The sequence below is a fragment of the Dermacentor variabilis genome, chromosome 5, assembly GCF_050947875.1.
Source record: "Dermacentor variabilis isolate Ectoservices chromosome 5, ASM5094787v1, whole genome shotgun sequence".
Lineage (NCBI taxonomy): Eukaryota > Metazoa > Arthropoda > Arachnida > Ixodida > Ixodidae > Dermacentor > Dermacentor variabilis.
The window spans coordinates 4,046,531-4,060,839 of NC_134572.1; the positions used below are offsets into that span (position 1 = coordinate 4,046,531).

The 14,309-nt window shown below is 45.6% G+C and overlaps 1 protein-coding gene across 1 annotated transcript in view; it reads right to left on the bottom strand.

The window, feature by feature from the left end:
• The window catches only part of LOC142582180 (anionic trypsin-2-like), a 103,876-nt gene that overhangs the window by 1,577 nt on the left and 87,990 nt on the right, over positions 1–14,309 (bottom strand). Inside the window, exon 6 of the mRNA XM_075691578.1 lies at positions 6,700–6,845. Coding sequence (XP_075547693.1) covers positions 6,700–6,845 — 146 coding nt within the window. The remainder of the gene's footprint in view (positions 1–6,699; positions 6,846–14,309) is intronic.

Genomic DNA, 14,309 nt, shown 5'->3' on the forward strand with positions numbered 1-14,309 from the left:
GATGGCGCAAATACCACTGTGGAGTTTTACCTTGTTCGCAATGGTATTACCGTTTACGCAATACCAGATCACCGGACAGGTGTACAGCAGGGCTGGTGGCGACATTTTTTGTGACGCATCGTGTATAGAGAGAGCACATAATGCTGCAGTGACATATTCTACTTATTTCATCCTGACATAATCGCCTGCCCTCGCTGGAGTTCTCGATCTGGCGGAAAGATAAAAGAATGTCGCTGGCTTTAGTTATATTTAGGTTGCTTAGTGGCAGCAGTATCAGCTTGAGAAGGAGAGTTCAACCAACGTTTATAGTTTCACACGGCGATGTTGCGATAGCCCAGTATCTTGTATCTTAAGGACATTTGATACATTCTTTCATATATCGGAAATACAAATACTGATACACGTCTTGCCAGACGTATCATGATACAGATACCGAGAGAGTAAGATAGCATTTAGGATACATGTATCTTCGATACTGCTCAGCACTGGCTCGGGACCGTCCCCATCAGACTCTATGGCAGTCGGGCAAGCTAGCATGGCACGCGCTCGCTTGCCCGCGCGAGGAGTTCATAAGGACCCCTCAGCGGCGTTCCATCGGACGTTAATGATTTCGCATTCACAATTCACAAAAAGCGCTTAGGTGTCCTTGTATTCTATATATATATATATATATATATATATATATATATATATATATATATACACACACAGCGACGGATCGCCCTCCGCGAAGGCGATCCGTCGCTGTCGCGTCGCCGGTTTTTCGCCATCCAGCAAATTTCGCTTGTCGCCCTGAATGAAGTCTGCGCTGCCACAGCGTGATTATGTAATAACATGGCAGCAATCAGTCCGCGCGCTACGATCTAAATTCGCTATTGCAACGCGGAAAGCAGGCGCAGCACTCAGAGAACAAGACACACACAATAATCTGTGTGTGTTGGGTTCTTCGTGTGTTTACTTTTCGCGCCCGTTAGCATGTTTAGTAGACTGGTTATTGTGCTACATTAGCTTCTCGATGTAAGAAAGCTGGCTGTCGTGTATTTTCAGCTGACGCTGGGGCCTTCTCGTGTTTTGCGCAGTATTTGTAAATTGTTGTGCCGTATAATGTACAGGTGTTGCAACTTAATGAATAGGAATTTGCACCGGGTGGTGTTTGCAAAACAAGAGACCACACTAGTAGTCAAGCTTCTGCGGAAGAACGCTCTGAAATTGACTGCCTACTTTTGGTCATTGAAAATTCCACATTACGGGAAGAATTTCTCATCACATGCTGAACATACGCTGTTAAAACACTATTGGCCTCGAGCTCCACCACTGGAAAAGCTGGCGCCACCGTCGGCGTGACGTGTAGGAGGGATCACGTGGACATAGCGGCCGTGTCGGCTGCTTCGGGCGCGCCGAAGCGAGCTGAAAACGAGTTTAAATTCCCTCGTACGCTGCGGTCCTCATTTAGTGGCGAAATTTTCCCGCTTCGAGTGTCTCCGTTACAACGCTTCAAAGCACTACAATAGGTAGTGGCTGCCTTTGAAGGCGCGCGACATATATGGTAGGCTACTGCTCGGTTCCGCAGGGCCGGACGCACGTAACGGAGGCCGGTGTCAGCCTTATTCACACGTAGCCGCAGGACAAGAGGCTGCGTGAAGCTTGGCTCGCGAAACATGAAACCGGCAAACAGTCATCGGCTACAACTCGGGTATGCAGGAAGCACAGACGCGAGGATGATTTCTGCTACGGCGCCCGGTCTGCGATGTTCTGAAAACGCGCACTGAGACGCTCGCCCGAGTCCGCTGCCCGACTAATGTCATGACGGTTTGGTCTATGAACTTGTCGATGCTATAGATACTCGCAAGTTCAGTGGAGTGCAAAGGCAGCGGTAAGAAGCACATTTAAAAAAAGCATGGCATATGGTCATGTTTGCGTTATGAATTAATGCACTGGATTACAAAAAAGGAGCAGCGGGAAATTGCACGCTGAGAACACCGATAAACATACAGTGCGACGCAACTCGAAAAATAATATTGAAAGGTCAAAGAATTTAGAAGAAAAAAAAATTGAATCGTCGCGACGGGACATCACAGGCGTCGAAGTCTCTACAATGAAATTATTTTTGAACAGCTCTAATAGTGCCCACGCAGCAATGGTTGCTTGTATACTGTCAAATGCTCATATTCTGCGGCCTAAAGCTCATGGCACGGTGCGAAAACGCGCGCGCGGAGAAAGCGAAACAGTGCGCGGACAAGCATGCAGACGCGCAGTCGGTCGCTGCGAATCTGCGCGATCGCTGCATTGAGGCTTCGTTCTATTACGCTCCATTTAGTTATACAAACACTATAAGAACATATTTCACATAGTATGCTCTCAGCGTTTACCTACCTTTCACGCAAGAAGCCGGTTCGGGAGACTGCATCGCGGCGACCGCGCGCAGTGGCGTTCACTGTACGTATTCGGTAAGGAGATAACGTCTGTAAACGATTGTGTGCTTTCAGTTTGCCCAAGATTATTGTTTAGACAGTAAGAAACTTCTCTCGTTTCGAAAGTACTTATAGAAATGTCCGGGAGAGCTCGCGCGTGGTGTTTTCAGTGAGCGCTGACAGCAAAACCTATGAGGAGCGCGCCACGTGATCCCTCATACTACGCCAGCGAGGCGCTTCCGATAGATGGCGACTCCGTAACTCCTCACTGCCAATAATGGATAAAAGCAACCCGCAAGAGCTTAAGTTGCACTTAATGGTCGATCACAATAATCAAAACAACGCACTCTTCCTGGGCATGTGATAAAGTTTCAGGCGTCGTTAAAGCAGCGTGACGTCCAAGCTGAAAATTAGACAACTAGAGACAAAGCCCTGCTGCTGCTGCCACTGAAAAGTTATGTAACCGAGTAGAAAAAAAAGACTACGTTGTTTGATTGTGGAAGCGCTAGGAGGCCAGTTTCCGCGAATGCTCCTGTCTAAGTTTTGTTTTTCAAGACTCCTTAAGATGCTGGAAATCGCCAAGTCTGACCGAAAGCTAAAGTGTTCATACGGCGCCGGGCGTTGCTCGTAGAAGCGCAATTCTGACGGCTACTTTAACAGCTTGTCGAAAAGCTGTCGATCAAATTGAGATTTGGGCGCGATAAGTGAAGAATTAACACGGCGCAATAAAAGAAGTGAGGCGTGCAGACAGGACACAAGAGTAGAGAAGTGGACAACACGAACGCCGACTATCAACTGAAGGGAGCACTGAGGCGAAAAAAGAAAAAGGACACAAAACTCATCTGCGCATGCTCAGGAATGGTAACACCACGTGTCAGTCGGGTAGACGTGCCGGTCTACGTGAGAGATAACTGTTAAGGCACTTAATCTCTTCCTTATGTAAAGTAATCGAAGGCTGACTCACGCATGCACTTCCACCATTATAGATATGCCATGCCTCTACCATAAGACGCGTATCATCATTCTTATGCCTGTACAATATCGCGCATTCATCTAACTCTGGCGTGCAGTTACAATCTCGGCAATGTAGCGAAAGATTAGAAGGCGATCCACCGGTTCACGACCTTTTATGTTCCATTAGCCTCTGATTGATACACCGCCCCGTTTGCCCTACGTATAACTGGCCACAGCTAAGGGGAATTTTATAGACCACACCCATACGGCAGTCAGTAAAACTGTTGTTCTTATTCTGCTTCACTGGACAAATATCTGTTCGTTTTTTTTGCCTTTTACCCGCTCCTTCTTATTCTGTACGGCAGCGCATATCTTACCTAGTTTATTGGGAGCACTGAAAGCAACATTAACATCATATCTACTTGCAACTTTTTTAAGCCTGTGCGACACTGAATGAATATACGGAATAGCCACTACTCTTTTTTTTTTTGCTTTTACTACTTTCTGTAATCACGTCCGCCCCTCTCGAAACCGACTTCTTAAGCGCTCAGCCACGGTGGCCACTGCTACACTAGGATAACTTGCTTCTAATAGGCGCCGGACCTGCGCATCAAAACTGGCGCTCATTTTGTGCATGCAGGATCTGGTGAGGGAAGACTTAAGGCACGACATGGCAATTCCGTTTTTTACTACTTTGGAATGCTTGGATTGAAAGTTTAGCAACGGCTTCGCAGATCTTAGGGAGTACTGCCAACAAACATGATTTTGTTCGAAGATCAAGAAAATGTCAAGAAACTGAATTACGCGTCGCTGAGGAAATTCCTTGGTAAACTTTAATCCTCCCCCATAAAGGTTATATTGCTCACTTACTGAGGTAGCAGCGGAATCGAATTCTTCCCTATTGCAGAAAATCAGGTAATCATCAACGTAACGAAATATCTTGATAACGCTATCACCTAAGGCTTTCTCTAAGCAGTTGTCAACCTTACTCAGGTAAATGTTGCTAAGAATAGGGGCAACCTTTGAGCCAATAGAAATGCCTGATTTCTGCAGAAAAACGCAATCTCTCCACCCAATCAGTGTCGACTTCAAGTACATTGAAATAATTTCTAGAAAAGCTCCCGTGGAAAGACCGCATCTGTCAGTAAAAGCCGACTCTTGCACTTGTTCTTTAATGCACTCATTTACGGAATTTAGCAACCCGTCATGCGGCAAGGAATAATACAGGTCTTCGATATCCATACTAAAAGCTGTACAATCCCCAGGATTTTCCTCTCTCAAATACTGAACAAGTGCCTGAGAATTACCTAAGCAAAAGGGGTCTGAAAAAACTAGTGAAGCTAGGCAGTTCTGTAGGTAACTAGCGACACAAACCTGCCACGTCCCTTTCTCTGGCACTATAGCACGAAAAGGAATTTCTTGTTTATGGGTCTTGGCCGAGAAAAACAGTTCTAAGGTGAGGGATTTAGCTTTCTTGACATTGCGGACAAGCCTATCAAGATTATGCCTTGACTAGAGGTCAACCGCACGTTGCTTAACTACCGAAGGCATGAGTTTTACTGGCTGCAAATTCTTTTCTATGGCTGAAATCGCGTTTTCTGAAAACATGTCATCTGGCATAATTACGAAATGACCTTCCTTGTCAGATATTACTGGTCTAAGTTTATGCTCCACAAAGTAATAAACTAACGGTCGGACAGGGTCAGGCGTCTTAAAATGAGAATTTGATTGTTTAATGCCAGCAATGCAATCCGAAATACAGCGTGAGCGTTCTTCTTCCGGGACGAACGTGGTTATGCAGCGTGGTATGCTTAAAACGTCAACGGGTTTTATGTTAGGTTTAAAACAGTGCTTAGGACCTGAAACAAGGGTTCTTCTATGGTAATCACTTACGATGGCGTCTCCAAGAACCAGTGCGTTATTTGGCGGTGAATTATTAGAAAGGTGTTTCCTCTTACTTTGTTGTTAGCAAAAGAAGAGTAGTGGCTATTCCCTATATTCATTCAGTGTCGCACAGGCTTAAAAAAGTTGCAAGTAGATATGATGTTAATGTTGCTTTCACTGCTCCCAATAAGCTAGGTAAGATATGCGCTGCCGTACAGAATAAAAAGGAGCGGGTAAAAGGCAAAAAACGAACAGATATTTGTGCAGTGAATCACAATAAGAACAAAAGTTTTACTGACTGCCGTACGGGTGTGGTTTATAAAATTCCCCTTAGCTGTGGCCAGTTCTACGTAGGGCAAACGGGGCGGTGCATCAATCAGAGGCTAATGGAACATAAGAGGTCGTGAACCGGTGGATCGCCTTCTAATCTTTCGCTACATTGCCGAGATTGTAACTGCACGCCAGAGTTAGATGAATGCGCGATATTGTACAGGCATAAGAATGATGATACGCGTCTTATGGTAGAGGCATGGCATATCTATAATGGTGGAAGTGCATGCGTGAGTCAGCCTTCGATTACTTTACATGAGGAAGAGATTAAGTGCCTTAACAGTTATCTCTCACGTAGACCGGCACGTCTACCCGACTGACACGTGGTGTTACCATTCCTGAGCATGCGCAGATGAGTTTTGTGTCCTTTTTCTTTTTTCGCCTCAGTGCTCCCTTCAGTTGATAGTCGGCGTTCGTGTTGTCCACTTCTCTACTCTTGTGTCCTGTCTGCACGCCTCACTTCTTTTTTTGCGTAATGAATCCTTACCAACTAGCTCAGCTTTCTGTCATTATAACACGGCGCAGCGGTGAGCGAATGAAAAAACAAGGCGTGACCGCCCGGCGTCACAACTACGACATGCGTGCGGGCGCAGCCTGTGGACGGTGCGCGGAGGGCAGCACCATCCGATGGCGTGGCGGCAGGAAAGATCACTTTGTCGGGTGCACGAATGCTTTAGCGTTCCTTCGTCAGAAGACAGTTACGGGCGCTGCTGCTGAGCACGCGCTGAACTGACTCTATAGCACACGCAAACGGTAGCTGGCTACAGAGTTAAGCAATGTTACGGAGTGCGTATAGCTTTAGCTCATGATGTCATAGGTAAATCTGATATATTGGCAGCAGAGGACAGCCTTAAACATTGATTTGGGTTCCTACAGTTTCATTTCGCCATCGCTAAAGCAAGGCCCTCTCTACGCATTTAAACCTTGATGACATGATGCAGCACATTGCGCACTGCATTTCAGTAAAGTGTGCGGCAGTACCAAAAGGAATAAGTTTGCATGCATTTGAGGAAAACTGGGGACCAGGCAAATGAAAGCGCATAATGGACGCCACTTGCGCCATCCCGGTCAAGTGGCAACGGTGCCGCATAAAAAGGCCGACGCCAGAAAAAGCACTCACGCTGCAGGATGACTTCTTTCCCTCGACGTACCCGGCACAGAACATGGACGTGGTGATTTTATTGTAGTTCTTATAGGCTCGCACGCACTTGTCGTGCGGCCACACGGGCAGCATCACTTCCATCAGCACGTCCGAGTGGCGTCCCTCTGCGAATCACCAGAAGAGGTTAACCGTGAGCAGAAATCACCGCACCCGTGCCACCGATGTGACGGCGGCTCGAATTGCCTCGCTAGAGGTCGTACGGGCCGATGGAGAGCTACTCATTTCTGAAGACTGCATCGGCAACGTACGCGTAGTCTGAACTGAAATTCTGGATACATTCGTCGCCAAACTTTGTGCCGGCCACGGCAAGATCCAGAGCAAGCGTTTTGCCAAGCGTCTCGTTTCCGGTGAGCAGTTTCGAGCTTTTTCTGGGCGGGACGCCCTTCACAGCCTGCAGAAGTGTTATGCATGTGTATACGTTTTTACTTAATCGGCAGGCAGGTGGTAGCGGTTTTCGAAGAAGTGGACGCGTGCACCTCAACACGAAAGACTGAAAAGCGCGCTGCTATATAATGTTGTTCAAGCGTGCGCGAGAAAAGAAAAGTCAGTAAAGAAAAGAAAAGTCAGCAGATTATTTATTTATTTATTTATTTATTTATTTATTTATTTATTTATTTATTTATTTATTTATTTATTTATTTATTCGTTTATTATTGCGACAGAAATTCTATGGACACTCCAGGCGCATTTCTTGCCATCGTCACGCGCCGTGTGCCGCATGTGCGAGAAAAAGCACGCTGGAGGGGGGGGGGGGGGACAAAGAAACTAGGAATTGCCAAGAATCAAATGTGTGCGTTAAGAGACAAAGCCAGCAATATCATTACTAATATGGATGAGATAGTTCGAGTGGCTGATGAGTTCTATAGAGATTTATACAGTACCGGTGGAACCCACGACGATAATGGAAGAACCAATAGTCTAAAGGAATTTGAGATCCTACAAGTAACGCCGAAAAAGTAAAGAAAGCCTTGGGAGCTATGCAAAGGGGAAAGGCAGCTGGGGAGGATCAAGTAACAGCAGATTTGTTGAAGGATGGTTGGCAGATTGTCCAAGAAAAACTGGCCACCCTGTATATGCAATGTCTCATGACCTCGAGCGTACCGGAATCTTGGAAGAACGCTAACATAATCCTAATCCATAAGAAAGGGGACTCCAAAGACTTGAAAAATTATAGACCGATCGGCTTACTGTCCGTTGCCCACAAAGTATTTACTAAGGTAATCGCAAATAGAATCAGGAACATCTTAGACTTCTGTCAACCAAAGGACCAGGCAGGATTCCGTAAAGACTACTCAACAATAGACCATATTCAGACTATCAATCAGGTGATAGAGAAATGTGCGGAATATAACCAACCCTTATATATAGCTTTCATTGATTACCAGAAAGCGTTTGATTCAGTCTAAACCTCAGGAGTCATGGAGGCATTGCGGAATCAGGGTGTAGACGAGCCGTATGTAAAAATACTGAAAGATATCTATAACGGCTCCACAGCCACCGTAGTCCTCCATAAAGAAAGGCGTCAGGCCAGGAGATACGATCTCTCCAATGCTATTCACAGTGTGTTTACAGGAGGTATTCAGAGACCTGGATTGGGTAGAATTGGGGATAAGAGTTAATGGAGAATACCTTAGTAACTTGCGATTCGCTGATGATATTGCCTTGCTTAGTAACTCAGGCGACCAATTGCAATGCATGCTGACTCACCTGGAGAGGCAAAGTAGAAGAGTGGGTCTAAAAATTAATCTGCAGAGAACTAAAGTAATGCTTAACAGTCTCGGAAGAGAACAGCAATTTACAATAGGCAGCGAGGCACTGGAAGTCGTAAGGGAATACATCTACTTAGGGCAGGTAGTGACGGCGGATCCGGATCATGAGACGGAAATAATCAGAAGAATAAGAATGGGCTGGGGTGCGTTTGGCAGGCATTCTCAGATCATGAACAGCAGGTTGCCATTATCGCTCAAGAGAAAAGTATATAATAGCTGTGTCTTACCAGTACTCACCTACGGGGCAGAAACCTGGAGGCTTACGAAAAGGGTTCTACTTAAATTGAGGACGACGCAATAAACTATGGAAAGAGGAATGATAGGTGTAACGTAATGGGATAAGAAAAGAGCTGATTAGTAGAGGAAACAAACTCGAGTTAATGACATCTTATTAGAAATCAAGAAAAAGAAATGAGCATGGGCAGGACTTGTCATAAGGAGGGGAGATAACGGATGGTCATTAAGGGTTACAGAATGGATTCCAAGGGAAGGGAAGCGTAGCAGGGGGCGGCAAAACGTTAGGTGGGCGGGTGAGATTAGGAAGTTTGCAGGGACGACATGGCTACAATAAGTACTTGACAGGGGTAGTTGGAGAAGTATGGGAGAGGCCTTTGCCCTGCAGTGGGCGAGGCTGCTGCTGCTGCTCCCTTCTGCGCCGCCGCCGCCGCCGCTGCTGCTGCTGCCGCCTGCTGCTGCCGCTGCCGCCGCCGCCGCCGTCGCCGCTGCTGCTGCTGCTGCCGCCGCTGCCGCTGCCGCCGCCGCTGCTGCTGCTGCTGCTTCTGATGATGATGATGATCGGTGTATCGCTTCGCTGCTGTGAAGCCTATTTACTCCCAGAGGCTATCGCAGAGCTCTTGCCGTCGATGCAGAGAGCATTTGCGTGTTCGCCATAGTGTATGTGTTGGAAAATCTCCATGCCCCTCTACTCCGCCGCTAGAAGAGAGTTGTAAAAGAGTAAATGTGTTGGAAATGCTCTATGCCCCACTATTCCACCACTAGAAGAGAGTTGTAAAATAGTAAATGTGTTGGAAATGTTCTATGCCCCTCTACTGTGGTGCTAGAAGAATTGTAAAAGAGTAAATGTGTTGGAAATGCTCGATGCCCCTCTACTCTGCCGTTAGATGAGAGTTGTAACATAGTAAATGTGCTGGAAATGTTCTATGCCCCTCTAGTCCACCGCTAGAAGAGTCGTAAAAGAGTAAATGTGCTGCAAATGCTCTATGCCCCTCTACTCCGTAGCTAGATGAGAGTTGTAGAAGAGTAAATGTGCTGGAAATTCTCTATGCCCCTCTACTGCGGTGCTAGAAGAATTGTAAAAGAGTAAATGTGTTGAAAATGCTCAATGCCCCTCTACTCCGCCGCTAGAAGAGAGTTGTAAAAGAGTAAATGTGTTGGAGATGCTCTATGCCCCTCTACTGCGGTGCTAGAAGAATTGTAAAAGAGTAAATGTGTTGGAAATGCTCTATGCCCCTCTACTGCGGTGCTAGAATTATTGTAAAAGAGTAAATGTGTTGGAAATGCTCTATGCCCTTCTACCCCGCCGCTACAAGAGAGTTGTAAAATAGTAAATGTATTGGAAATGCTCTATGCCCCTCTACCCCGCCACTAGAAGAGAGTTGTAAAAGAGTAAATGTGTTGGAGATGCTCTATGCCCCTCTACTGCGGTGCTAGAAGAATTGTAAAAGAGTAAATGTGTTGGAAATGCTCTATGCCCTTCTACCCCGCCGCTACAAGAGAGTTGTAAAATAGTAAATGTATTGGAAATGCTCAATGCCCCTCTACTCCGCCGCTAGAAGAGAGTTGTAAAAGAGTAAATGTGTTGGAAATGCTCTATGCCCCTCTACTCGGCCGCTAGATAAATTGCAAAAGAGTAAATGCATTGAAAATGCTCAATGCCCCTCTACTACGCTGCCAGAAGAGAGTTGTAAAAGAGTAAATGTGATGGAGATGCTCTATGCCCCTCTACTGCGATGCTAGAAGAATTGTAGAAAGGTAAATGTGTTGGAAATGCTCGATGCCCCTCTACTCCGCTGCTAGATGATTGTTGTAAAAGAGTAAATGTGCTGGAAATGCTCTATGCCCCTCTACTGCGGTGCTAGAAGAATACTAAAAGAGTAAATGTGTTGGAAATGCTCTATGCCCCTCTACACCGCGGCTAGAAGAGAGTTGTAAAATAGTAAATGTGTTGGAGATGCTCTATGCCCCTCTACTTCGGTGCTAGAAGAATTGTAAAACAGTAAATATGTTGGAAATTCTCGATGCCCCTCTACTCCGCCGCTTGATGTGAGTTGTAAAAGAGTAAATGTGCTGGAAATGCTCTATGCCCCTCTAGTCCGCTGCTTGAAGAGAGTTGTAGAAGAGTAAATGTGCCGCAAATGCTCTATGCTCGTCTACTCCACCGCTAGAAGATAGTTGCAAAAGAGTAGATGTGTTAGAAATGCTCTATGCCCCTCTACTCCGCCGCTAGAAGAGATCTGTAAATAGCAAATGTGCTGCAAATGCTCTAGGCCCCTCAACACCGCCTCTAGAGGAGAATTGTAAAAGAGTAAATGTGTTGGAAATGCTCTATGCCCCTCTATCCATAGCTAGAAGAGAGTTGTAAAAGAGTAAATGGGCTGCAAATGTTCTTTGCCCCTCTACTGCGGTGCTAGAAGAGTTGTAAAACAGTAAATGTGTTGAAAATGCTCTATGACCCTCTACTGCGGTGCTAGAAGAGTTGTAAAAGAGTAAATGTGTTGGAAATGCTCTATGCCCCTCTACTCCACCGCTAGAATAGAGTTGTAAAATTGTAAATGTGCTGCAAATGCTCTTGCCTCTCTACTCCGCCGCTATAAGAGAATCATAAGAGTAAATGTGCTGCAAATGCTCTATGCCCCTCTACTCCGCTGCTAGAAGAGAAAGAGAGAAAACAAGGATAGGAAAGGCAGGGAAGTCAACCAGAAGAGCATCCGGTATGCCACCCTACACTGGGGGTGTGGGAAAGGGGAATAGAAAGAGGTAAAAAGGGAGAGAGTAAGCACTGAGTCCGTGTGGGGGAGACACTATACACAGGGGCTTAAGAGACCGTTTATATTGTTCGCAAGAAGAGAGTTGTAAAAGAGTAAATGGGCTGCAAATGCTCTATGTCCCTCTACTCCGCCGCTAGAAGAGATTTGTAGAAGAGTAATTGCATTTCCGATAGAGCAGATGCTGCATGTACTGTGCCATGCATGACTCTTCCATTTTTTCTGTGCATGCAAGAACGAGACCATTTTTTCCCAAAAATTGTCCATCTTAGTTTGGGCCTTTGTATAGATAGGTTCAACACATAGCCAATGATCATCACTCGCGAAAACCAGCGCCTGAAATTATTCACAGTGTAAGACGCCAAAAAAGAGCTCAAATACAAGGACAAGCACACTTGCATGTCTACCAGCACAAAAAAACACCTTACAGCATTGAGCTTAACAATCTCACCTCATTTTTTTTAAGGAAACAACATGTTTATTAGGTTCATAAGATGAAAGCAATAGAAAAATTAGTAGTTTACAGAAGTCAGAGACCTTAACATTGTAAGAGGGGACCCCATCAATCGCTGCATAGTAATTGCTTAAAAATTTTTAACACGGTAGTAAACTTAGTTCAAAAAAAAGATAACACCAGCACTGGCTTGGAGTGGCCCCTGACACCGGTGAAAGATGCCGAGAGCGAGTGGGGCTATGCTAATCCAAGTACAACCAAACTAGGAAGGCCCACTAAGCTTGAACAAAAACACTCCCTCACAGCAACAGGAATTGGCCTCCCTGGTGCAATATTCTGCCACAACCTCCCCAATGATATCTACAATTAACTCACGGCCCTCAGTCCCCAGCAGCTGCGGAGCACCTGTCCAAGGTGGCGGACAGACCTGTAACGCAGCAGAGGCTGCTAAAAACCTCTGGGTCCGCACAAGCTGCCAATGGAAACTGACCCTGTCAACCTTTAATTGCCGAACTCTGTCGAGTCAGGCTAGCTTCATCATCATCATCATACGGTTCATCATCATCATCAGCCTGGTTACGCCCACTGCAGGGCAAAGGCCTCTTCCATACTTCTTCAACTACCCCGGTCATGTACTAATTGTAGCCATGTTGTCCCTGCAAACTTCTTAATCTCATCCGCCCACCTAACTTTCTGCCGCCCCCTGCTACGCTTCCCTTCCCTTGGAATCCATTCCGTAACCCTTAATGACCATCGGTTATCTTCCCTCCTCATTACATGTCCTGCCCATGCCCATTTCTTTTTCTTGATTTCTAATAAGATGTCATTAACTCGAGTTTGTTGCCTCTACCAATCTGCTCTTTTCTTATCCCTTAACGTTACACCTATCATTCTTCTTTCCATAGCTCATTGCGTCGTCCTCAATTTAAGTAGAACCCTTTTCGTACGCCTCCAGGTTTCTGCCCTGTACGTGAGTACTGGTAACACACAGCTGTTATACACTTTTCTGTTAAGGGATAATGGCAACCTGCTGTTCATGATCGGAGAATGCCTGCCAAACGCACCCCCGCCCATTCTTATTCTGATTATTTCAGTCTCATGATCCGGATCCGCAGTCACTACCTGTCCTAAGTAGATGTATTCCCTTACTACTTCCAGTGCCTCGCTACCTATCGTAAACAGCTGTTCTCTTCCGAGACTGTTAAAGATTACTTTAGTTTTCTGCAGATTAATATTTAGACCCACCCTTCTGTTTTGCCTCTCCAGGTGATTGAGCATTCATTGCAGTTGGTCCTCTGAGTTACAAAGCAAGGCAATCTCATCATCAAATCGCAAGTTACTAAGGTATTCTCCATTAACTCTTATCCCCAATTCTTCGCAATCCAGGTCTCTGAATACCTCCTGTAAACATGCTGTGAATAGGGTTGGAGAGATCGTATCTCCCTCCCTGACGCCTTTCTTTATTGGAATTTTGTTGCTTTCTTTATGGAGGACTACGGTGGCTGTGGAGCCGCTATAGATATGTTTCAGTATTTTTCCATACGGCTCGTTACATCCTTATTCCGCGATGCCTCCATGACTGCTTAGGTTTCGACTGAATCAAACGCTTTCTGGTAATCAATGAAAGCTATATATAAGGGTTGGTTATATTCCGCACATTTATATATCACCTGATTGATAGTGTGAATATGGTCTATTGTTGAGTAGCCTTTACGGAATCCTGCCTGGTCCTTTGGTTGACGAAAGTCTAAGGTGTTCCTGGTTCTATTTGCAATTACCTTAGTAAATACTTTGTAGCTGATCGGTCTATAATTTTTCAAGCCTTTGGCGTCCCCTTTCTTACGGATTAGGATTATGTTACCGTTCTTCCAAGATGCCGGTACGCTAGAAGTCATAAGTCATTGCGTATACAGGGTGGCCAGTTTTTCTAGAACAATCTGCCCACCATCCTTCAACAAATCTGCTGTTACCTGATCCTCCCCAGCTGCCTTCCCCCTTTGCATAGCTCCGAAGGATTTCTTTACTTCTTCCGGCTTTAATTGTGGGATTTCAAATTACTGTCCACTATTCTGTCCCGTTATCGTCGTGGGTGCCACTGGTACTGTAAAAATTCTCTATAGAACTCCTCAGCCACTTGAACGATCTCATCCATATTAATAATGATATTGTCGGCTTTGTCTCTTAGCTCATACATTTGATTCTTGCCTATTCGTAGTTTCTTCTTCACTGCTTTTAGGCTTCCTCCGTTCCTGAGAGCCTGTTCAATTCTATCCATATTATACTTCCTTATGTCAGCTGTCTTACGCTTGTTGATTAACTTGCAAAGTTCTGCCAGTTCTA